The sequence below is a fragment of the Pseudorasbora parva genome, chromosome 9 (genome assembly GCF_024679245.1).
Source record: "Pseudorasbora parva isolate DD20220531a chromosome 9, ASM2467924v1, whole genome shotgun sequence".
Lineage (NCBI taxonomy): Eukaryota > Metazoa > Chordata > Actinopteri > Cypriniformes > Gobionidae > Pseudorasbora > Pseudorasbora parva.
This window is the reverse complement of record NC_090180.1, coordinates 47021871-47047250: the sequence shown is the minus strand read 5'-3', so window position 1 is coordinate 47047250 and position 25380 is coordinate 47021871. Positions and strand designations below refer to the sequence as shown.

General features: G+C 39.1%; 2 protein-coding genes across 2 annotated transcripts in view; one reads left to right on the top strand and one right to left on the bottom strand.

The window, feature by feature from the left end:
* Positions 1-2993, top strand: part of ncana (neurocan a) — a 115551-nt gene extending 112558 nt beyond the window's left edge. Inside the window, exon 16 of the mRNA XM_067452866.1 lies at positions 1-2993. This exon is cut by the window's left edge and continues 1750 nt beyond it. The gene's annotated coding sequence lies outside the window, so the exon portion shown is untranslated.
* Positions 2994-12976: 9983 nt separating this feature from the next.
* tm6sf2a (transmembrane 6 superfamily member 2a) lies at positions 12977-24853 on the bottom strand. The gene is made up of 10 exons (XM_067452868.1): positions 24586-24853; positions 23662-23765; positions 21080-21177; positions 20738-20841; positions 20391-20473; positions 20161-20285; positions 19307-19408; positions 19134-19226; positions 17599-17718; positions 12977-13820 (listed from the first exon to the last, which is right to left on the bottom strand). Exons 1-10 carry the CDS (start codon positions 24675-24677, stop codon positions 13611-13613), a joined length of 1131 nt encoding a protein of 376 aa, XP_067308969.1. The 5' UTR covers positions 24678-24853; the 3' UTR covers positions 12977-13610.
* Between the last annotated feature and the right edge of the window lie 527 nt (positions 24854-25380).

Here is a 25380-nt window from a genome sequence, read left to right as displayed (position 1 = left end):
ATTTCCAAATAAAATATTGGCCTCTAAGCGTTCCAAGAACATCCTGAATGTTCCGTGAAGGAGATAATGCCCCCCCAAACCTTTAAAGACCTTCACCCCATGATTGTCTCGAAACGTTCTGGGAGCGTTAACAGGCGAGGTCCTTGACACCAGCGGGGACATTCTGAGAACGTTCTGGGAACATCAAATTTTCCAAATCAAAGATGGCCCCCTAAACATTCCCAGAACATCCTGAATGTTCCCTGAAGGTCCACCAAATATTCAGAGAATGTCCTGAGTGTTCCTTGAAGGTCCGGCAAACCACGTCCCCCAACCTTTTAAAGATTTCCACACCGTAACTGTCTTGAAACATTCTGGGAACATTACCAGGCAAAGCCCTAGGCATCAGCGGGAACGTTCTGGGAACATCAAATTTCTAGCGAGGTTAATCTTAAAAATTCCAAAAATCCTAATGTTCCTGAAATAAGCTTTTCCTATGTAAAATATAACTTTCATTTTGATGTTGAGGAGAAATATGAGCCAACTTGAACGTGAGTTTGTGATCGAATCAGTTGGTTTATCGTCTGAAAGCTCTGGAACGTTTCCCACGTCACACAGGGATGATTGACAGGTGTCGCTTTACACATCAAACTGTCATGATTGACAGGTATCACTTTACAGGCCAATTTGTCATCTGTGTGATCAGAGCGATTCAGAGTCAATCATTTCTGTCTGAAACAAACGCAGGCACATTGAATCCTGAAGGAGGCGATACAGTTTCCTTCAAATATCAGAATGATTAAACCAGAGGCTTTCATTCAGGTCACTCACAAAGATCAATATGTTCGACCTGAAGGAGAAAACTGAGAAGGTTTATGCATGAATGCATACTTTATGAATTGCGTTGTGACACATTGGTGTGTGGTTTCCTCTTCCCTCTCTGGTATGTCAGTTTATTCTCACCCTGATGAAGCTTGTGTGATTATGGCGTGTTGAGGAGTTTCAGATTCATTTAACATGCCTGTTGCTTGGTAACATGTCAAAATGTTTGTGTGTGTGTGTGTGTGTGTGTGTGTGTGTGTGTGTGTGTGTGTGTGTGTGTGTGTGTGTGTGTGTGTGTGTGTGTACGTGTGTTTGTGATTGTGTTTTTTCGTTTGTGCAGTTTTTAAAGATGACACTCATTACACTCTAAAAAATGCTGGGTTGTTTTAACCCAATGTTGGGTCAAATATGGACTAACCCAGCAATGGGGTTATTTTAACCCAGTGGTTGGGTTGTTTTAATCCTGCGGTTGGGTTAAATATTTGCTTAAGACAACCCAATGGCTGGGTTAAAACAACCCAACTGCTGAGTTAGTCCATATTTGACCCAACACTGGGTTGTTTTATACTCTGAATTTTTTAGAGTGTAATTAGTTCACAATCATAATAAGTGTTTTTGTCTTTTCCAGTACAAATATCTAAACATTCTTAAACCGAGACACATTTACTAAAAGTCTTCTTTTTACAAAAAAAATTATACAAACGAATCTTTAAAACAAGAAAAAATATCAGTAACATTTTACTTAAAGCCTTTATGTATGATGCATTAAATCTTTTCATAAATAATTGTCAGGTTAAAATGCATTAAAATATTTGCAGATTCTTTGTTCAATCAGAAATTGGTTGTTTGTCGTGTGTTTTAATGCAATTATACTTTCTAAAGATGTGAGATTCATGATATCATACAGTGCATTACACGGCATAATTAATGCATTATGTATAAAGGCTTTAAGTGAAGATTTACCCAGATAAACATTCATAAATTGAAGTTATTCATTCTTTTTTAACTAATTAATGCTTAAAACAAGAAATTATGTCAGTAACACTTTCCCTAAAGCCTTTATTAATAATGCATTATAAAGGTATTCATAATGTGCATTAATGCATTACATCTTTTCATAAATAATTGTAACTAAAGTTGAAATGCCTTATAATATTCACCGAATCCTTGTTCTGTTTGAAATTTTAATGCATTATACTTTCTATATGTGTGGTTATAATTATTCATCAGATCATGCAATGCATTATAAGGTTCATAATTCAAATTTGCAATTCATAATGCATTATTCATAAAACCTTTAAGTATCTGCCAATGAGGTCAAACAAAACTTAAAATTATTTTCCCCTGTAAGTTTTAATTTTAAGTATAAACTCACTTATTTTATATTATTGTGTGTGTGTGTGTGTGTGTGTGTGTGTGTGTGTGTGTGTGTGTGTGTGTGTGTGTGTGTGTGTGTGTGTGTGTGTGTGTGTGTGTGTGTGTGTGTGTGTGTGTGTGTGTGTGTGTGTGTGTGTGTGTGTGTGTGTGTGTGTGTGTGTGTGTGTGTGTGTGTGTGTGTGTGTGTCTGTCTTGATCTAAGAATGTTTGGATATTTATATTGGAAAACAAGCCAAAAATACAAAGTAAGTATATGTTTTTTCTGCAGCTCCTAAACCTAGTGAGCTGCCTAACTAGACAACTCCCAGAATGTATTGGAAAAAGCTCAATGAAATATATTCCAGTTTGTGGGATGACGCTAAATATACATTTCCCTCAGTGGTGCAAAATATGGATGAAACGTTTATTCTAAGTAATGCATTATTTTACACACATGTGTGTTAATAAAGTGCTACCTTTGGATGCTGCCTATGTAGGGAGCACTAGGTTTTGGAGCAGATGTGTTGTGTGAATCTGGATCTGTTTGTGTTTATTTATAACATGATGAGAAATAATCCAGATCCCTCCCTCACTTTCTTCTGTATATAAATCGGATGGAGTTAGTTTTCCACATCATCTGTCATGTTTTTGATTCGCTCGTCTATAATCACGTTCAGTAGTTTTTGCAGAACTGACACTATCATCATGAGCGAATGAAATCCTGATTTCAGATGAATCAAACCTTGATGTTTTTATGGCTTCACTTCTCGTTTGTTGATGTGTTTTGTTCTTTATTAAACTCAAACCAACCAACAATAAAACTGATTGGATCAGAACTGCGACCCGCTTCCTCCTCCTGAAGGGGTGCGAATCTGTTTTCTCTTTCTCCATGATGCGTTTTGCTCATTTTTGAAGTGAATCCGGTCTAAATATGCCAGTGTTATGAGATGGTGAGTATAAGGTATGCATAACTTTATTGAATTAATGCTGTCTGAGAGGCAAGTGTTGGTTAGTTACACTCTAAAAAATTCAGAGTAAAAAACAACCCAATGTTGGGTCAAATATTAACTAACCCAGCAGATGGGTTGTTTTAACCCAGCGATTGGGTTGTCTAAAGCAAATATTTAACCCAACCGCAGGATTAAAACAACCCAATCGCTGGGTTAAAACAACCCAAACGCTGAGTTAGTCCATATTTGACCCAACATTGGGTTAAAACAACCTAGCCTTTTTTAGAGCGTAGGCTTGAGAAATCTACTATATAAACAACTTCTTCTTCTGAGCCAAATTTTAGACAGTATCTCATAGAGCTGAAGCTAAAACCGCCAAACTCAGACCTTCGGACTCTTCTGACTCTGTGTGCTGTATGTTTTCAAACTGATCCAACTTATGGATTTCTTAAACATGAAGATTAAAAATCATAAAAGTCCCTAAGACTTACATTGAGTAAATTTAATACAATAACTCTAATAGAGGGTTTAAGCTTCATTCACGGTGTCTATCACTGGCAAGCCTAGCAATTAGCTTACGACATGCTAAATGTAAAACATGCTAATTAATGTTAGCAAACATGGTAGCCACATGTTAATTAATGCTAAAACATCTTCATTCATGCTCACAAAATGCTTATCCATTTTAATAACATGGTAGCTACAGGTTAAATCATGTTAGCAGGATCACTCTAGCAATGTGCTAAAAAAAAGTTAGCAACATGCTAATTCATGTTAACAAAATGTTATTCCAATGCCTATATGCTAGTGAAATGTTAAAACATCTCACGTTAAATTGTGTTAGCAACATACAAATTAATGTTAACAACATACTAAAACATGCTAAAACATTGTTAACACAATGCTAATGAATGTTAAAACATGCTAGCAACATGCTAATTCATGTTTAATAATACTAACATCTTAAATAATGCTAACAAAATGTTAATTAATGCTAACAAAATACTTGCAAAATTCTAAATCATACAAGCAGAATGTTAAAAACATGTTAAAACATGCTAGCAAAATACTAAATCAAGTTAAAATGTTTGAACATGCTAGCAAAAAATGTCATATAATGCTAGTAAAATGTTAATTCATGATAAAATAATAATAATAAAATGTTAAATTACGTTAGCAAAATGATAATTTATGCGGAATCATGCTTATTTATGCTAACAAGTTAAAACATATTATCACCATGCTAAATCATGTTAGTGACATGCTAAATAATGCTAGAAATGTTTTTAAAAAAAACATGCTACCAAACTGCTAGCAAAATATTCATTCATGTTAACATGTTAAATCATGCTAGCGATGTGTTAAAACATGTTAGGCTACCAACATGTTAAATAATGCTAGCGATGTGTTAAATTGTTAGCTACATGTGTAAAACCTGTTAGCAAACATCCTAAATCATGTGAGAAGTGTGTTACAAAAAGCTATCAACATCCTAATTCATGTTAACAACACACACTCTCACAGTCTAATATGTATTATCTATCCATCCATTTATCTATAGCTTTTAAAACTACTTCAAACTTTCTGGCTACACTCTTTAAAAAATTCTGGGTAAAAAACAACCCAATGTTGGGTCAAATATGGACTAACCCTGCAACTTGGTTGTTTTAAGCAAATATTTAACCCAACCGCAGGATTAAAACAACCCAATTGCTGTGTTAGTCCATATTTGACCCAACAATGGGTTAAAACAACCCAGATCGCGTGTCAAACTGAAATCACGTGACATTGGCGATCCGAATCATGAATCAATCCGCTGATACATAACCGTTCGAATCTTTATTTGAGGATTGAAAACAAACCCGGAAGAGAAGCCAATGCTGAATAAAGTCGTAGTTTTTGTTATTTTTGGACCCAAATGTATTTCGGATGCTTCAAGAGACTCTAATTAACCCACTGATGTCTCATATGGACTACTGTGATGATGTTTTTATTCCCTTTCTGAACATGGACAGTATAATAATAATAATAATAATAATAGATTTTATTTATAATGCACTTTTCATTCCAAAGAATCTCAAAGTGCAACAAGGGGGGGGGGGGGGGGGGAATAACAACAAAAAATGAATAACAAGTAAAAATATAGAATTCTACAAACAATCAACCAACACAGAAAACAGAACAGAAACAGAGCTGATGGTGAACAGAAACAGAGCTGATGGTGAACAGAAACAGAAACAGAGCTGATGGTGAACAGAAACAGAGCTGATGGTGGACAGAAGCAGAGCTGATGGTGGACAGAAAACAGCTGATGGTGGAAGTCTCTGTTAGCTCCGCAGCACACTGTGGTCCACTCCATGTTTCAGATTTCTCCCAGCGGCAGTGTCCCGATGACATCGCCGAGGCACGACAGCTGAAGACCAGATGATGGGTCTTCTTCATGATGATTCAAACGATGGGGATCGCTGCAGCACCATGCAAGAGGCAGAACATTCCTCCGGGCACTTCTGTGGACACACCGGGGCCGGCGCAGATGTCGCTCCACGGTCGCAATGCAGGACGGAACAGCGGCGCAGCCGAGAAGCAGAACATCCCAACATCATGCCGGACGCCGACGACGAGAGCCCGGATGACGCTAGCCCGGTGCAAACTTCAGCCACCATGCAGCTTAAGCCCAAGGGAGACCACCAGTGAGCACCCGCGGCGAAAAACATCAAATGTCCTCCAAACCAGAAACCAACCGCAGCAATTCAAACATAAACATTAGAGAAGCGGTTGGAAACGGCGAAACGACGAACAACGACTTCTCAGTGGCTGCCAGCAATCAGCAACAGTCCCAATTGTAGCTCTGACTGTTAGACTAGTCACAAACATAAGGAAATAAAATAAAATGTAAATCTAATAGTACATTAACATGATTTGTTGTGGGTGGAGAAGCGGCGAACAGACAACGCCAGCGTCCTCTCCCCCACGTTGCCTAGCAACGTATAGTGTGCATACACTTGCATACGCTCTCGGACTAAATATAAAATATCTTAAACTGTGTGTGAAGATGAACGGAGGTCTTACGGGTGTGGAGCGACATTAGGGGGAGGAGTTAATGACAGACATTTCATTTTTGGGTGAAACTAACGCCGCATTCACACGGGGCGTAGGCGTTAACGCTTCCCATTTACTTTGAATGGGTGACATCATCCGTTGCCGAACTGAATTGTGGGTTCCGTCGTGGCGCTTCACTCGCGTTGCAAGGTTGCAAGCGGCAGAAGTTGAAGAATTCTCAACTTTTCAAGCGCCAGCGCAGGCGTCATCCAATCAGATCGCCGTATGCAAATATCCTACAGCAGACGCTAGCCAATTGCGTTCATTACTGCTCCGTGAACCATCCAGACCATAGACCGTTAAAAATCCAGACGCAGCTCCTGGACCACTACGTGATATTCTTCCCGCTGTCGGCGCTTTTTCAGGATTTAATGTACTTAACAGCTTCGTGCACCTGTGCAGTGCGCTGACAACAACTACACGGGCAATCGCACTCGCACATACAACCAAAAAAGGCGCTTTTTTGTGTTGTGTTTTGGTCCAAGCGGCAAGTTAATGTGATTGGCTGTTGTCACTATGACGATCGCGTCAGCACCCAGCTTCAGCCACGCCCTCCGTCAAGCGTTAACGCCTACGCCCCGTGTGAATGCGGCTTAACCCTTTAAATGTTGCTACTTGTTTTAGAATGTTCAGAAAACATTAAAAAGTAACATTATCATAATGTTTAACATTCTAAAAGGGAATGTTCGCTAAATGTTTGGGGTAAAAGCATCATTTGTTTCTGTCCTCAGGGTTATCAGTGTCTGAATAAACATCTTTAACTGAGGAATAGATGGTTAATTTATCCGGCTGGCTGGAGCCCTTCATGTGTATTCAAAGACAGATAAAGATCAGCCATTAGCAGCTGATCCAGAGACTGCTTTAAGATAATGAGCTGGTAGTCTGTGTTGCCACGGTTACCGCGCATCAAAGCATTCCATTTCGCGAACGCAATAGTTAAACATGCTGTTTGTAATTCCAGAAGAACTAGCCGGCATCACTGAGCTTCTGAAACCCTAATGCTGCGATCTGAGAGACATCTGTTCGAGTCCCAGTGCCACACAGAGACACTCAAACCCTCACCCTCACATTTGAGGTAAATCAGAATCCATTTATAGTCCATTAACGTCATTAGACCACAGGAGCATCAGCCAAAAACAATTTTGAGGTTGGCCTATACATTACAGTTTTTGCCCGTTGCTTGAACACTATAGACCCATGCTTAGACTAAAGTAAGACAACTTGAAGCTTTTCTTACCATCCCTCAAACACTTGTACCCATTCATTAAACAAAAGCACTGCTTTGCACTCTTGTTTCAATTCTGCAACACACTTACACCTTTACTTGCAAAACTGAACGCCTATCAGCCAACCACAAATAGGCCTTAGATAAGCCATTTTGAGAACTTTGCAAGCATTGAGGCAGAGAGAGAGAGAGAGAGAGAGAGAGATGGTCAAAGAGGCTACAGAACAATATTTCAGATGATATTAGAGCAACTTTAAATGGTAAATGGACTGCATTTATAGCACTTTTAACAGACCCTATGGCCATCCAAAGCCCTTTACATTTTTGCCTCACATTCACCCATTCATACACCGACGGCGGTGTCAGCCATGTAAGGCGCCATCCAGCTCATCGGGAGCAGCTGGGGTTAGATGTCTTGCTCAAGGACACCTCGACACTTGGTCAGGTGGAACCAGGGATTGAACCACCAACCTTTCGGTTTATAGACAATCTACATGAACCACTGAGCCACTGCCGCCCTACTTTGGTGGTTGATGTGGTAAGTCATGGCCTGACAGTGAGGGAAGCTGGGCAAGAGTCCACCACATCTAAGCCGGTTCACAGTTCATCCATCATAAGGACATTCAGATTGGAAAACAGCAACTCTCCATTCCAGACTGTCTCTGTATCTACATACTTTTGCGTAACATACAGCACACTAAATAGCACTGTACCATTGAGATCGTACTGTAGTGTGAAGTATAGTACTGTGATGTACAGTATTATGTCATTTGTAACAGTACTGTCATTTTTGGTGGTTGTGTAAACCTTAGTTGGAAAAAAAGACCAGAAACTGTAAGTGTTGCATTGCTTCACAGAATGCTAACTGATGAACTGAATAAAAACAGTGACAATTAAAGACTACATTGTTTTAAATAAAGTAGACTAGTGTGTTCCCCCTGATCTGAAAGTGTATTGATATTATGCAAGTGTGTATCATTGTCATCAGAGTTACATTTTGACAAAGGAATGTTAGGTTTTGATAGCAGAGTTTCAGTTTGACACAGATGTGAATGGTATATTTCCCAGTGTAGTGTCATGATTACTTGTGTGAGTAGTTTTGGCACAATGAGTGAAGTTTTGCAAAATGTGTTCAAGCAACGGGCAAAAACTGTAAGAACTAGAGTTTTTACACGATGCGTAATTTTTTATGGTAATGAACACCCAGAATTGAATGCTTAATTTCCTTTATTTATTTTTTTACATATTTTGACACATTAGTTTAGTAAATTTTCCCCCAGTCAGCATATTTTTTAACTGAAAATTATTAACTGAAGAAGAATCTGAATCATTTTTAGAATTGTATTGTAATTTAATCAAATCATTGTCGGATGATATATATATTTCCATCCTTATGAATAATGCAGCATGACATCATCATTGCAGAAATGTTCAAATTCGGCATTAAGAGCCCAATCTCACGAAAACGCGTATAAATAGTACGAGTGTGCAATCTCGTTAGTTTTGGTGTGCATATGGTACACAGTTTTTTACGTGCATATGATACTGACTTTATGGCATATTATACGTACACTGTAAAAAAAAAAAAAAAAATTTGTTGGTTTAACTTAAAAAAGTAAGTAACCTGGTTGCCTTAAAATGTTGAGTTTATTGAAATTAGAAATTTGAATTGATACAATGAAGGAAATTAGTTTAATAAATAGAAACTCAAAATATTTTTGTATCTGAACAACAATTTTTTTTTGATAAATCATGAAAATAGCACTATTTGGCATGTTTCACTGTGTCATCAGAAATAAAACACACACAATTACCCAATATGCTTACAAAATCTTTTAATAATATTTTAATAAAGGTTGTCGAATCTCAAATTTTTTTTATAGTATTTTTTATAGTATTAAATTTTAATTTCAATGAACTCAAAATTTTAAGGCAACCAACTTTTTTTCTAAATAATTTTTTACAGTGTACGAACTGGTGTTTTCTTCTCTATTGTGCCGTACAGCTTTTCGAACAAGAGCAAATGTAGGGCGGGGCTTGATTTTGTGATTTGCTATTGGTGGATCTCATGTGAGTAACAGGTTGCCCCGCCCTCGTCATCAGAGAAGAGATGTCGATGAACCATACATTTAAATTTTATAGTAATTTTAATTCAATTGTATATTTATTTTCAGGAATGTTGTAGATACAGGGCCCTATCACACCCGGCGCAATGTGAAGGGAGGCGTGACACAAGAGTTTTTTGCTAATTTCGTGGATTTGGACACACCCTAAACAGAGGTGGACAAAGTACTTCATTAATTGAGTAAAAGTAAAAGTACTGCTGGTCAAATATAACTCCGTTACAAGTGAAAGTTGTATAAACAGATTTTTACTTTAGTAAAAGTACAGAACTATTCGTTTTTAAAAGAACTTAAGTATCAAAAGTAAATTTCCTTTTTTATGTCGCCGCATTATTTTATAATTTATAAATGCACATTATGCCATCATGATGGTTTAGGCCAGGCAGTGATGCTCTAATCCAACAAACGACTAACTTAAACTCATTTAAATACTTGTATAAAAGTTACAAAGCCCTTTATAAAGCTGCTGTCTCTTTAAGGCCGAATGCACGGATCCAATACACTGATACACATCTGATATTCTCACACTGTTCACCTTCACTGAAGACAGAATCAACTTTTTTTATGTGAATACTTGTCAAAGTCAATATTTTGACATCCGTTGTGTTCCATTTTGCTCTAAACTATAAATCAGTGTTTAATAAATGCTGTGAAATCATTGAACTTCACGAGACTCTACAAGAGTGATTCCTGAAAGGCTTTCTGCAAAAACCCAAACACCTTTTAAAGAAGAAAAAAATCTTCCACTGACTTTTAAAGCTGCGACAGAAACGACTTTCGACTTCGAGGACCTTGATAGAAATGTAGTGGAGCAAAAAGTACAATATTTGTCTTTCAGATATAGTGGAGTTAAAGTCAGAAGATTCCAGAAAATATAATGCTCAAGTACAGATACTCAAAAAGTGTCCTTAAGTACAGTACTCAAGTAAATGAGCTGAGTGACTGTCCAGCTCTGACCCTAATAAGAGCACCTGTGCCGTGAGCTTCAGACCATGCACTCAGATCGGTAAAATAGGGCCACAATGATGTAATCAGCTGATTTAACTCGCTCACATCTGTCTGATGGTAACCGGGGAAGAGGTCACTGGGCCAGTGACGCTACACTCCTCCCGATGATGTCATCAGAGCAAAGGTCAGAGATTCGATAGGACGAGGCAAAGAAATGTTCATGATACCTTTAAATGAGTCATTCGTCTTCTAGTTCCACTGCATGTTGCAACACTATTAATATCTCTCCCTGCTGAACCTGTGCCCCGACGTTCCCTTTGGAGCCTAACGCAAAGAATAATAAACAGCGGATTTCACAAGACGAGAGATATGAGGGTTGATGACACCGCTGACAAATCATCGTACCACAGAAACTTTCTCATAGTGCTGGGAAAACTACATGAAATAACGTCAGAATGAAACAGTTGGTTGAATCTGCCAGGAACACGTGATAAAAGAACGAAATGATTTATATCATATATAAAAAGACTAAAATCGGTCAAATGTGCCCCAAATGACTTTTTGTGAGATCAGGATTTGTTTTAATAATGTAAACTTTAAATACTACAACACACACACACACACACACACGATCAGGACACACCCATCAAACATCTCTGATGCAAGTCTAGTCCAGATTTATTGAGATTTCATGAACTGACCCAAGATAAACCTGAAGAGTTTCAAACACACACACACACACACACACACACACACACACACACACACACACACACACGCACACACACACGATCAGGACACACCCATCAAACATCTCTGAAGCAGTCTAGTCCAGATTTATTCAGATTTCATGAACTGACCCAAGATAAACCTGAAGAGTTTCAAACACACACACACACACACACACACACACACACACACACACACACACGCACACACACACGATCAGGACACACCCATCAAACATCTCTGATGCAAGTCTAGTCCAGATTTATTGAGATTTCATGAACTGACCCAAGATAAACCTAAAGAGTTTCAAACACACACACACACACACACACACACACACACACACACACACACACACACACACACACACACACACACACACACACACACACACACACACGCACAGAAGCCACAAAACACAATGTAAAAATGAAAAACTGATGATTTTTTTTTCTAGGGATATCAGTTTTAGTTGACTGTCCTTTTTTGCAGTGCCATGCTTATAAAAAAATTTATAAAATCAGGCACCTGTCTAATATTCTGATCACACTGATACTGGCAAAAAATGATAATGGTAATGTTATGACTTATTACTTTTATAACCTAGCATAGAAAAAACATGTAACGCTAGAATGTGTGATGTCTAATGCACTCTCAGAAAAAAAGGTACAGTGCTGTCACTTGGGCGGTTCCCTAAGGTACAAAAGTGAAAAGGCAGATATTTGTATTTTACTAACCCCTAAGTGGTACATATTAGTACTTTAGGAGTGCGCATTAGTACCTTAAAGGTACATATTTCAGTTTTGAACCTTAGGGTACCACCCCAGTGACAGCACTGTACCTTTTTTTTCTGACAGTGTGTTCTGTTCAAAGTTATAAACAAACGTTCTTCCAGTAATGTTAATAAAATGTTCACTCAACGTTATCCGGTCTTTAATAATGTTCCTCAAACACCAACGCAAACACATACATCGTTTATGGAACTTTATCTGGAATAAAGTTTGTCTAATGTTTTTTAAATACGTGTTTCGGAATGTTCAGAGAACATTTAAAAGTAACGTTCTCATAATGTTTGAAGAGTGACGGAATGGAATGTTCATATAACCAACAACAACAAAAAACATTTTAAAACATTCGACCCTCATCCTCTCCTCGCATTCTGGAACAAATCCTTCCCTCGTGAGTCAAAATGACCCAAGCCCTAAAATTATACTTTTTTTATGTCCAGAAAAATTATTTCCTTTTTATAATTTATTTTATACATTTTTAAATGCATTTTTTATTTACCTTTAAATAAATAATATAATTTAAGTACATTCTTTCAGCTTAAATTCAAAACAACATGCATAAACCCTCTCAAATCAGCTTAAAATATCTCACATTGGGTCAATTTGTGTGTCTTTGCCGACCTCTTGTGGGGAATTTTTTTTTATATTAAATGATATTTCATGACTCTTTAACCTAGATGGCCTTATGTAGCTCTATATGGAGCACATGAGCAGTTCCACAAGGAGTCAGAAACACATGTAGACATTATCAAATCATTTTTTGGTAAAGTTTTTGTATTTTTAGTTGTTGTTTTTTTGTGTACCGAAGCATTCCTCACATTCCATTATTCCTGTGGGGGTCAAATTGATCCGTGAGGGAAGGATTTGTTACTTTTTTTAAATTTCAACCACAAATCTCCTCGAATCCAGTAAATTTTTTGGGTGTGTATTCGTGGTTCAAGTGCGACAATGAACACTCCGATGAACACTCAATTTAAAAAATGCGTTCCGGGTCAAAATGACCCGTGGGAAACTGTTTGAACATTCCAAAACATTCTGAGAATTCTATTAACTGGGTTTAGAGTGATGGGCTCATTGGGAATTTTAAAAACACACTAATATTGGCAGATACAAATGTAGTCACTACACTGTAAAACATTTTTGTTGGTTTAACTTAAAAAAGTAAGTAACCTGGTTGCCTTAAATTTTTGAGTTTATTGAAATTAAAAATTTGAGTTGATACAATGAAGGAAATTTGTTTAATAAATAGAAACTCAAAATATTATTTTGACGCATGTTTCACTGCGTCATCACAAATAAAACACATAATTACTTAATATGCTTACAAAATCTTGTAATAATATTTTAATAAAGGTTGTCGAATCTTAAAAAATGTTCATTGTATTAACTCAAATGTTTAATTTCAATGAACTAAACATTTTACGGCTACCAGGTAACTTTTTTTTGTTAAATTTTTTTACAGTGTGTAGTCACTGATATATTGATCGTTTAGGGAGGTTTCCGGCAGCTCTCTCTTCTGAAATGTCCCTAATTGAAGCTGCACTATCCTGCAAAGAGGACGCACGTTCTTGCGTGTGAATTGTCTGTGATTCTAATTCTTCTTCTTGCCATTGCTGGCCTGTTCCTGAGGAACGCTCTTCATGAAGAAGGCCTGATCCATGTAGCAGCGTGCGGCGAGCAGGACGGGCAGCGCCGCATACAGCAGGTTCATTATGACCACCGTCCGCCACTCTTCTCTGGGGATCCGGTAGGTGAAAGGTGTGCGTGAGTGAACCGACGCTCCCAGGTGAGTCCACTGGGTCTGTGGAGAGATCGGATCCACAGTCAAATACAACAACATGCTCTGCAAAAAGGTTTTAGTATTAGTATTAGTAATACTAAAAGGCTTAGGTATTAGTATTTTTGTCCCGTTTTAAGTCCAAATATCTAAAAATTCTTACATTAAGAAGCATTTACTAGATTAGAATGCTCTTGAAGCATCGAAAATGGTTCATTTTGGTCCAAAAATAACAAAAACTACAACTTTTTTCAGCATTGTCTTCTCTTCAAACAAAGATATGAACGGTTATGAATCAGTGAATTGATTCATGATTCGGATCGTGTGTCAAACTGCTGAAATCACGTGACATTGGCGATCCGAATCATTAATCAATCCGCTGATAACTGTTTGAATCTTTATTTGAGGATTGAAAACACTCGCGGAAGAGAAGCCAATGCTGAATAAAGTCGTAGTTTTTGTTATTTTTGGACCCAAATGTATTTCTGATGCTTCAAGAGACTAATTAACCCACTGATGTCTCATATGGACTACTGTGATGATGTTTTTATTCCCTTTCTGGACATGGACAGTATAGTGTGCATACACTTGCATACGCTCTCGGACTAAATATAAAATATCTTAAACTGTGTGTGAAGATGAACGGAGGTCTTACGGGTGTGGAACGACATTAGGGGGAGGAGTTAATGACAGACATTTCATTTTTGGGTGAACTAACCCTTTAAGAAGCATTTACTAGACAAGCAAAAGTTTTTGTCTTGTTTTAGGGGAGAATTACTCAAAATTAAGTGAGCTTTTGCTTAAAATAAGTTAAATGATCTTGTTTTAAGACTATTTTACTTACCCCACTGGCAGATTATTGCTCTTATTTTAAGAAGGGGGGGGGGGGGGGGGGTGAAATGCTGTTTCCTGCATACTGAACTTTTTACACTGTTAAAGACTTGGATTCCCATCCTAAACATAGACAAAGTTTCAAAAACTAATGTTGGACGTTTGATGGAGTATTTCTGTGTCAAAAATACTCCTTCCGGTTTCTCACAAGTTTCGGAGAGTTTTTTTCGAGTACAAGTCCGCTTGACGTCAACGGGTCGGAATGTCCTTGTATGGGCCGTACGGGCTTTTCTCCCGGAAGCGCTCCACTTTATTCCTCTGGGTGACGTCGAGCGACTTCAAGCTTCAGCACAGCATTCCGGGAAGGCAGCGCTGCATTTGAACCGATTTCAACGCAAAAATGACGGGAAGCTTCACAAAATCACACTTCAGTCGTGTTGCAAAAGTGGATCTCCACGGTCACTGCTGTCAGAACGTCACGAAATCAGCAGTTACCAAAGAAGTGTGTTTTTGACGGAGCGGTCCCAGCGATAAAGGTTCGGTCCTGCTTTGGAAGCAGCCGGGGAGTAAAACTGCTTCAAATGTCTCTGCTGTTGGCTATCGTCGCGTGAGTGAACATCAGTAAACGACACGATTGTGTATAACGTTAGTTCATTTATCAATGGAGCATGCGATCTATGGTGTGTGTTTGAATACATTTGTTTAGCTGACTAATATAGGTGTCAGTTTCTTTATTGTAAAACCACCCAAACATAAACCTAGCGTTCTCACAAAGCGCGCTTCGTCATTCAAATGCGCTAACAGACTCTACTGTTGTTCTCTGTATAACGTTACACTAGTCTGACGTGCCGTTTTGCTTTCTACTGCTAAGGTTTAGTCGCATACAATAGTCCATAAACCAAATCATGTCCTCATAAACTGCGAGTAAAGACACACAAAGGCCCCTAAATACAGTCCATACCACAGAGACGGACGTCCTGATGCTGCTGATTCTCCTGTTCAATTTATTCTGGATCATATCTGTATTAGTTGAATCTGGGTAGCGTTTTCTTCTCCACGCTTGAGGACGTCACCGCTTTGCGCTCGTCTTTCTTTAGCTCCGCCCACACGATACGCCTCCAGGCGCTCTGTTTTTTTCCGGAAAGACTCGGTACAGCCTATATTTCTTTTTATAAATATAATAAAACTAAAGACTTTTCGGAGATATGAAGGATGCAATACTACTCTATAGGTACTCAAGATTGACATGAGATTGACTGAAACTGAGTGTTTCACCCCCCCTTTAAAGTAAGAATTTTTAGATTTTTCGACTTAAAGCCGCACTTGGCTACTTTTGCTCTCGGGGTCCCCCTACAGTTTGGAAAAAGTAATGTCCTCAACTACTGTCGTACGATCTGTCATCCTACATCTGGGGATGCCATCGCGTGTGCATTTGTTGACATGACAGCCCTGATAGCCCTGAACTAGTGATGAGCGGGTCGTCTCATAACCCGCGGACCCCGTATGTCTATTTAATGGTCGCGGGTGCGCGGCGGGTTGTAAAAATATATACAGTGGTGCGGTGCGGGCCAAATAACTTCATAAAAGCGTCCCGCGGGTCGGTGCAGCACTAACAGTTCCCCTGAACACTGCAGGAGGAGTTAGAGTTCTTCTGGCGGCGCGTGTGAAATGTCTTCATCCCAGGTAACGTTACAGTCAGTAGCATGTTTCAGCATGTCATATGAATATAATTTCATGGGTTTTATTTTTTTCAAACGCCAAATAATCACGATGCTCACGTTTACAAGCTAGCGTCATTATAGTAGTCTATTGGTTAGCGTTTTCCAGAATCTATATGATACTTCAGTTCAATGTTTAAGTGGTCGGTAATCACCGTAACAAGCAGGACAGCATCGGTCGGGCACGCCTCCTTCAGCTCACGCCGACGAGCAAACGCTGGTCACATGTTGATCCTCGTCCTGCCTTTAATCACATCACTCTCTCGTTTCCTCTTATTGCTTTCCTCCAACAAAACCTTTTCTTTCTTATTTGTCTGTGCTGCTTCGGACATGACTATATTATCCGACGAACAAAGTTGGGCTCGCACGTCCGAATGTAAGGAAGTGTGTGTGTTGGTGGAAGTGACGTATATGCCGTAAAGAAGTCGAATTTTGTAGTTCTTTTTGTTCTCGGGTTACTACCCGAAACCCGAAGTTTAAAAGTACGATTAAAAACGATACAGACCCCATCAGGCTATGGCAGACGTGTCATTCAACCTATTGTAAGTCGATTTATCATCACAAGAGTCTTAAAAAATATATTATGAAGGTTGAAAAGTTACCTAGTGCTGCTTTAAAATAGGACAAAAATAATAAATAAGAAAAGCATTTTTTGAAGTGTGTGCTTTATACTACAAATCAGTAAATGTGCTTTTATACTAATAGAGAATTGAGGAAAATTCGATCATGTCACTCCCATTCTGCGAGCTCTTCCTTGGCCTGTCCAATTTAGAATTGACTATAAAATGCTTCTATTTCTTTACAAATGTTTGCATCATCTTGCTCCAAGTTACCTGTCTGAACATCTACATCCCTATAATCCGTCCCGTGACCTACGATCTAGTAATCTAAATTTACTCACTGTTCCTTGTGCTAGGCTCAAAGATGAGGAGCCTAGATTGTGGAACAGCATGCCGGTACAACTTAGAGTAGCCCCTTTCGTCATCAGTTTTTAATCTCTACTTAGCTTTTGACACTTGTTAATGTCTCTAATCTCTATGTTTAATTTTGACTTTATCTATCTGACTTCATTTGTCCTCCTTTTATTCTGTACCAGTAGTTTCCTAGCTGTTGCCTTAGTTTGTGCTTGTACAGCACTTAGGTCAGCGCTGTGACTGTTTTAAATGTGCTTTATAAATTAATGAACTGAACTGAAGTACTAGAGATTATATCATTATTATTATTAGTAGTAGTACTGGGTCCTGTATATTTACCTGAGCTACAGCTCCTGCGAGGACCAGCGTCCAGTCCAACATCCATGTGCATCCCGGAGTGTAAAGCCCATAAACACACGCTGTCATGAGCGGCAAAACATAGAACAGCAGCACCAGCATCTGCCAGGACATGAAATCTGTCAGTCCATCATATTTCCATCATCATGATCTCTGTTAATGTCACTGGCTGTCAGCCCTGATTCTGTCCATAGCATTAGTGCATCTCAAATCATTCAAATAGCATGATAAATTAAATGGTGAATTTTCAATGTGTGCATTGTATATTAATTATTAATTAAATTATATTTTTTATTATAACAATATTACCATATACACAGATCAGGTATAGCATTATTCCACCTTCCTAATATTGTGTTGGTCCCTCTTTTACTGCCAAAACAGCCCTGAACCGTATCGACATGGACTCCACTAGACCCCTGAAGGTGTGCTGTGGTATCTGGCGGCAAGATGTTAGCAGCAGATTCTTTAAGTCCTGTAAGTTCCGAGATGTGACCTCCATGGATCGGACTTGTTTGTTCAGCACATCCCACAGATGCTCGATTGGATTGAGATCTGGGGAATCTGGAGGCCGAGTCAACGCCTCAAACTGGTCGTTGTGCTCCTCAAACCATTCCTGAAGCATTTGTGCTTTGTGTCAGGAGCATTATCCTGCTGGAAGAGCCACAGCCACCAGAATACCGTTTCCATCAAAGGCTGAACATGGTCTCAGCAATGCTTAGGTAGGTGGAGCGTGTCAAAGTAACATCCACATGGATGGAGGACCCAAGGTTTCCCAGCAGAACATTGGCCAAAGCATTACACTGCCTCCGCCGGCTCGCCTTCTTCCCATAGTGCATCCTGGGGCCATGTGTTCCCCAGGTAAGCCACACACACACACACCCGGCGATCCACAACCTTTCTATCAGAACCAGCATTAACTTCTGGAGCAGTTTGAGCTCCAGTAGCTCGTCTGTTTGATCGGACCCCACGGGCCAGCCTTCGCTCCCCACGTGCATCAATGAGCCTTGGCCGCCCATGACCCTGTGGCCGGTTCTCCACTGGTCCTTCCTTGGAGCACTTTTGATAGATACTGACCACTGCAGACCGGGAACAGCCCACAAGAGCTGCAGTTTTGGAGATGCTCTGACCCAATCGTCTAGCCATCACAATTTGGCCCTTGTCAAACACATCAACTCTGAGGACAAAATGTTCACTTGCTGCCTAATATATCCAACCCACTAACAGGAGCCGTGATGAAGAGATCATCAGTGTTACTCACTTCACCTGTCAGTGGTCATATATGATTTTATATATATATATATATATAAAATCATAGTATTTGCTAAATATTTAACACCTGATGATAAAATATTACACAACATTTATAATGATTCACAAAAATAATTGAAAATGGAAATGTTATGATTCTATCCGCAGCACTATATAGTATTATTGAATCTCAAATTATAAAAATTGTATGTGAAATCTGAACGTGTGATTGTTCACAGTATGTTTCCTGAAGCTACTAAACTCACCATAACTTTCGGAAAGCCGACACTGTCCTTCATGTACGGCTCGTACTGATAGATGTAGGAAAAACAAGAATCCAGAGAACATTCAAGAATAACCTGTTAAAGCAAGGAAAAGAATGAGTGAAGGAAGAGATGGATGGATAAATGGGCAGAGGGATGGATGTGCAGATACTCACAAACCCTCTGAAGGCAGTGAAGATGATGGTGCCGAAGAGGCCGAGTGTGAGCAGCAGGTCCGTCGGGCGAGAGAACAGAGCGCGCTTTTGCTCCACCTCCACCTGCAGACGACAGGAAACTCAACCAGTGTGTCCATTTACTAATAATAAATAATAATAGATTTTATTTATAAGGCACTTTTCATTTGACCTTTTATCCTCAGTTTGATCATTAGATCATAGAGGATTGAATCAATGCTGTGCTGTCAGCTGATGTGATGTGTATATTAAAGGGGTGGTGTCATGCGATTTGGCTTGTTTAACTTTAGTTAGTGTGTAATGTCGCTGCTTGAGCATAAACAGTATCTGCAAAGTTACAGCGCTGAAAGTTCAATGCAAACGGAGATATTGTCTTTTAAAGTTACGGCAGTTTATTGCCTACAAAAATGGCCGGTTTGGACTACAACGAGCTTCTTCCTGGGTTGGTGACATCATAAACCCTCGCTAGTCTCCGCAGATGAGACTTCTGCCCGTAATGGGAAGGGGCGTGGCTTCCAGACAACCTGTGCTTGGCACTTCAGCCAATAAAGATACAGCCAATAAAGATACAGGAAACTACATTTGGCCATCTAACCAATCTAAGACCATTGCGTTTTTCGGAGGGATGGGCTTCATAGAAGCAGGACGCAAACGAGCCGTTCAAAGGACAGACAGCGGTGTGGAATAAAGCGAGAATAGAAGAAAAATACAGTGTTTAAAAAAAAAAAAAGTAGTGTTAAGACATGTTATACTGCGCTCCATAAGCACAACCAAGCCTAGAAAAAAACACAGAAACACCCCTTTAATGTGTTTGACACCTTCATCTAAAACCTCACCTTGTCGGCAGGAATGATCGGCAGCTCTCTCGGCTGGTTGAGAAGCTTCGCCGCCGCCCATATGGGCAAAACCAGAGAAGGTGCATTTCTCCAGAAAGCAGGGAGGATGTTTTTCCCATATTTACCTAAAACACAGAAACAAATACATCCATACGCAGCTGAGTTTGACCCTGTAGATTAGATAATATACACACACACTTTTAGCAGAAACAATGTTCAAAGTGTCTTACCAACTACAATGCCTGGGATTAAGACGATCTGACTGGCGATCATAGATCCGGCCCACATGAGCGCCAAACTGCGGAACGGCTTCCTGTAGATCGACACACACTTTCAAACACTATCACTTTAATATATATGTGTGTGTGTGTACATATACATGGTTGTTGCATTATTAAGTGACAGTCAATCTGTAAAAAGTCACAGACCAATTTATTGACCATGTTACATAATTAACCAATACTTGTGTGTGTGTGTGTGTGTGTGTGTGTGTGTGTGTGTGTGTGTGTGTGTGTGTGTGTGTGTGTGTGTGTGTGTGTGTGTGTGTGTGTGTTTATCTCATGATCCTCATCCTCACCCTGTGCTCATGCGGTGGATCATGACGATCAGCAGACCGTAGTGGACCACTCCGTCCCAGTAGCTCATCATGATGCAGTGCGCCGAGCTCAGGTGAGGCTCGCCCTTTAACACATGATGTGAGAGGAAGAATTCAGTGTGTGTGTGTGTGTGCGCGTCTGTGTTTTTCTATTCCGGTGGGGACTTCAACCTGAATGCACACAGACTCATGGGGACTCGGTGTGTGTGAGTGTGTGTGTTGTGTGTGTTGTGTGTGTTGTGTGAGTGTGTGTGTTGTGTGTGTTGTGTGTGTTGTGTGTGTGTGTGTGTGTGTGTGTGTGTGTGTGTGTGTGTGTGTTCTCACCTTGCTTATATAAAAGTCCATGAAGCCTTTGATGAACCCATCCTGCTGCAGAGCGTTGATGATGCCGATAACAGAAGTGAAGGAAAACACTGCAAACACTGAAACACACACAGATTAGAAACATCACCACTCTGCTCTCGTTTATCTCTCCCTCTCTCCGTCTCTTAGTCTCTGTCTGCCTTTCACTTTCTTTTCCTCGCCAACTATTGATTTCTTTCCCAAACAGCCGAGCTAATGATGGCTCACGGTTGTCCAGGTGAAGGAGGATTTCGATCACGCGGCCCTCAGACCAGAGATTCCTCATTCCCAAGTGGACAAGTCGACTCGCTTTTGGATTCAAAGCACTGGCAGCCGGACAAATAAAGGCTGGAGAAACTTTAGAGAAGCTGAGATGGATTGATCACAGTGGGCTGATTCAGTGGCCGTCCACCAGCTCAATGACTGCGACACGGCCCACATGGAAATACCTTTCTCTGAGAACGCTCTTCAGAGACATATCGAGAACTCAATATATAAAAAGTCTCTGATAGGATTTAAGCGTCAACTTTGTCCAAAAATTTTGAAAATGTGTGAAAAACTCAAATCTGAGCGCAGAATGAGACACTGTTGAGATCATTTCTGAAACTTCAGATAAGATTAATTAAGATTATAGGAGTATGTTTTTCTCTTAGAAAAAAAGGTTCTATATAGAACGTTAAGGTGTTCAGTCAGACGCTTCATATGTAGAACCTTTTAGGAGTTCCATCATGGAATCATTCTATGTATTTGGTTTTAATTAATTAATTAATTTTGTTTTAATTAATTTTTTATTTTGATTACATTGTATGTATTAAGTAGCTCGTAAACAGTAGTTTGTCACTTGAAAAAAAATGGAATAACCTGTTAAATATGAAAGTATTGTCGAGTGATTTAAAACATGTTTCTCCTCCTAATCTCCTCCATATTGCTTAAAAAATACATCATTCTGTGCAGAATTCAAAAGGGTCCCATACATTTTCTGGTCTGCGCCCATCCTATGATCCGCTCTGTGCTGTCGTGTCTCTGAACCGGAGCTACGGTGGTGCACTGACACTAACGAGAAACCAGACTTCATACACCCCAATGGAAAGCATTATTACACTGTCTGATCTTTCCCTATCCCCTATATAGTGCACTGTCTGATCTTTCCCTATCCCCTATATAGCACACTGTCTGTTCGTTTTCTATCCCCTATATAGTGCACTGTCTGATCGTTCCCTATCCCCTATATAGTGCACTGTCTGATCGTTCCCTATCCCCTATATAGTGCACTGTCTGATCGTTCCCTATCCCCTATATAGTGCACTGTCTGATCGTTCCCTATCCCCTATATAGTGCACTGTCTGATCGTGCCCTATCCCCTATATAGCACACTGTCTGTTCGTTTTCTATCCCCTATATAGTGCACTGTCTGATCGTTCCCTATCCCCTATATAGTGCACTGTCTGATCGTTTCCTATCGCCTATAGAGTGCACTGTCTGATCGTTTTCTATCCCCTATATAGTGCACTCTCTGATCGTTCCCTATCCCCTATATAGTGCACTGTCTGATCGTTCCCTATCGCCTATATAGTGCACTGTCTGATCGTTTTCTATCCCCTATATAGTGCACTCTCTGATCGTTCCCTATCCCCTATATAGTGCACTCTCTGATTGTTCCCTATCCCCTATATAGTGCACTGTCTGATCGTTCCCTATCCCCTATATAGTGCACTCTCTGATCGTTCCCTATCCCCTATATAGTGCACTGTCTGATCGTGCCCTATCCCCTATATAGCACACTGTCTGTTCGTTTTCTATCCCCTATATAGTGCACTGTCTGATCGTTCCCTATCCCCTATATAGTGCACTGTCTGATCGTTTCCTATCGCCTATAGAGTGCACTGTCTGATCGTTTTCTATCCCCTATATAGTGCACTCTCTGATCGTTCCCTATCCCCTATATAGTGCACTGTCTGATCGTTTTCTATCCCCTATATAGTGCACTGTCTGATCGTTTTCTATCCCCTATATAGTGCACTGTCTGATCGTTCCCTATCCCCTATATAGTGCACTGTCTGATCGTTCCCTATCCCCTATATAGTGCACTGTCTGATCGTTCCCTATCCCCTATATAGTGCACTATGTGCCATTCAACATATAGAAAATAGTAAACGTGTGAACAAGTGAGTGATTATTATGTCAGGGCGGGGCTTTAGAATCTAGAGAGCATTTGATTGGACAGAAAATATGATGAGAAGCTGAAATGCAGAGAGAATCATTAATGCTTTTTGATGGAAGTGAGAGACTGTAAGTTTTCAATGCTTATATCTTCTAAATGTGAATTGTGTCACTGTTTTGGAGCGCACTAGCTTGTTGATAACAATGAGGGGAACATATTCATACTAAAAGCCAAAAAACTATTTTGATTCAAATTTGATTTCCTTACTTTAAATAGAAGTTCTTTAGGATCGAGTCAAGAACCCTAGAGTTCTATATACAACCCTCTTAATGTCTGAGTGAAGTCCAGTGTGTTTTGAGAACATAACTGAGATAGAAAAGAGATCTGCGATTACTGGACTTACCATAGAAGAGAGGGTCAGTAGATTTTCTACTCTTGACGCTGAGGTTTGCCAGGAGGAATATCGTAGTAAAAACCGTGATGCCTATGGCCAGTATAACCTGTGGACTGAACGAGAAAACATGTCGTTTGAGGCATCATAAATGATTATCAGAGGCTTGTTTTTATCTTGCATGATCAATGAGGTCATATTTCACCATTCCACCCTTAAAAAACAAGTGAAAAAAACATCATTTGGATAAAGAAAATAAGCCTGTTTTAGGATTATATGTAAATTCCCATGATTGCCAAAGCTGACTTTCATTCAATTCATTCTCATTACTGCAATACATCACACTGTAAAACTTTATGTAGTTCAGATACAATAATATTTTGAGTTTCTTCATTGCATTAACTCAAATTTTCAATGTCAATAAACTCAAAGTTTTAAGGCAACAGGTTACTTACTTTTTTTAAGTTAAACCAACAAAACAATTTTATACAGTGCAGTGCAATGCAATTGTATTGAATTAGACTTAAAATGCATTAATTAAAAATAGTACAAAATTAATATATATTTTTTTAAATATAAAATATTAATATGATGTATAAATAATCTACAATTGATCTTTTACTGAATTAAGAGCATTTGCGGGTGAAACTTGATTGACTTTTCATGAAATCATATAGGAAAAAGATCAGACTGGGAAAATCAGCTTTTATGAGACTCAATGTGAGCTCAGTGATCAGATCACCTCAGAAAATGACTATAAGTATGAAATAGAGGTTGGTTGCCCTCTTTTGGCCTAATAAGGTAGTTAAAACCTCACAAAACGCTTTAAAAGTCACACCTAAGCACAAGACCTTGTGAAACAAAAACGAGTTAGCATGGCTTAATGTCAATGCATTCTTTAATATTGTAAAATGATGACATAAGATGCAGACTTACTCTTGTAAGAAGGACACATGGTTGATTGTGTAGAGAATAAAAGGTGCTGTCAGAGACAGAAGAAAAACACTGATCTCTGGAGAAAGATCCATTTGACAAATCAGCAATCCACACAAATATAATAATATCCTTTGGCTCTCTCTAGCACAAAATATACAGGCAATATATAAAAAAGAATAAATTAAAATAAATATCTAGAAAGTGAAACAACACATCGCATGTCTTGATTTCCCTGAGATCTGTGCAGTGTGTGAGTGTGTGTCGTGTCGTTTACTCAGCACTGATGATGATGGAATCAACATGAAATCAGGTCAAAGCTTCCAAAGTCCGCGGACTATGAGCTCTTACCGCCCAGAGCCGAGAGAAAGAGCCCCATCGCACACCCAGCTGAGACACGTGTGTTACAAGAACTTTCTGCGAAACATTCCTTTTGATCATTGATCATTTTGCAAAAAATGTTGGAACGTTACACTGTAAAAAATTATATGTTCAATAAGTTATGTCAACATATGTTTTTACATAGTTTTAACTCATCAAAATAAGTTAAGAAATGTTAAACTTTTTTTATTAGTTATACAAGATGTAACTTATTTTTTAAAGTCAGTTTAACATAATTTAAGTTGAAATAACTTAAACATCCAAGTCAATTATATTTCAAACTTTGTCTTTATTTTACAGTGTACATTCGAATGTTCTCTGAACGTTTTAAAACAATAACGTTTAAAAACCGTTAGACCAACGTGCAACTAAAACGTTAGAAGTCCACGAACGAGTTTTGTTAAAAATGTGAAAGAC

Bases quoted from the DNA above. Each gene is read 5' to 3' on its own strand.
- tm6sf2a (XM_067452868.1), bottom strand. From the start codon at position 24,677: ATGGATCTTTCTCCAGAGATCAGTGTTTTTCTTCTGTCTCTGACAGCA. The intron at 23,766-24,585 runs GTAAGTCTGCAT...TTTCTCGTTCAG, and splicing joins CATGTGTCCTTCTTACAAGA to TCCACAGGTTATACTGGCCA. The intron at 19,227-19,306 runs GTGAGTATCTGC...TTGCTTTAACAG, and splicing joins TCACTGCCTTCAGAGGGTTT to GTTATTCTTGAATGTTCTCT.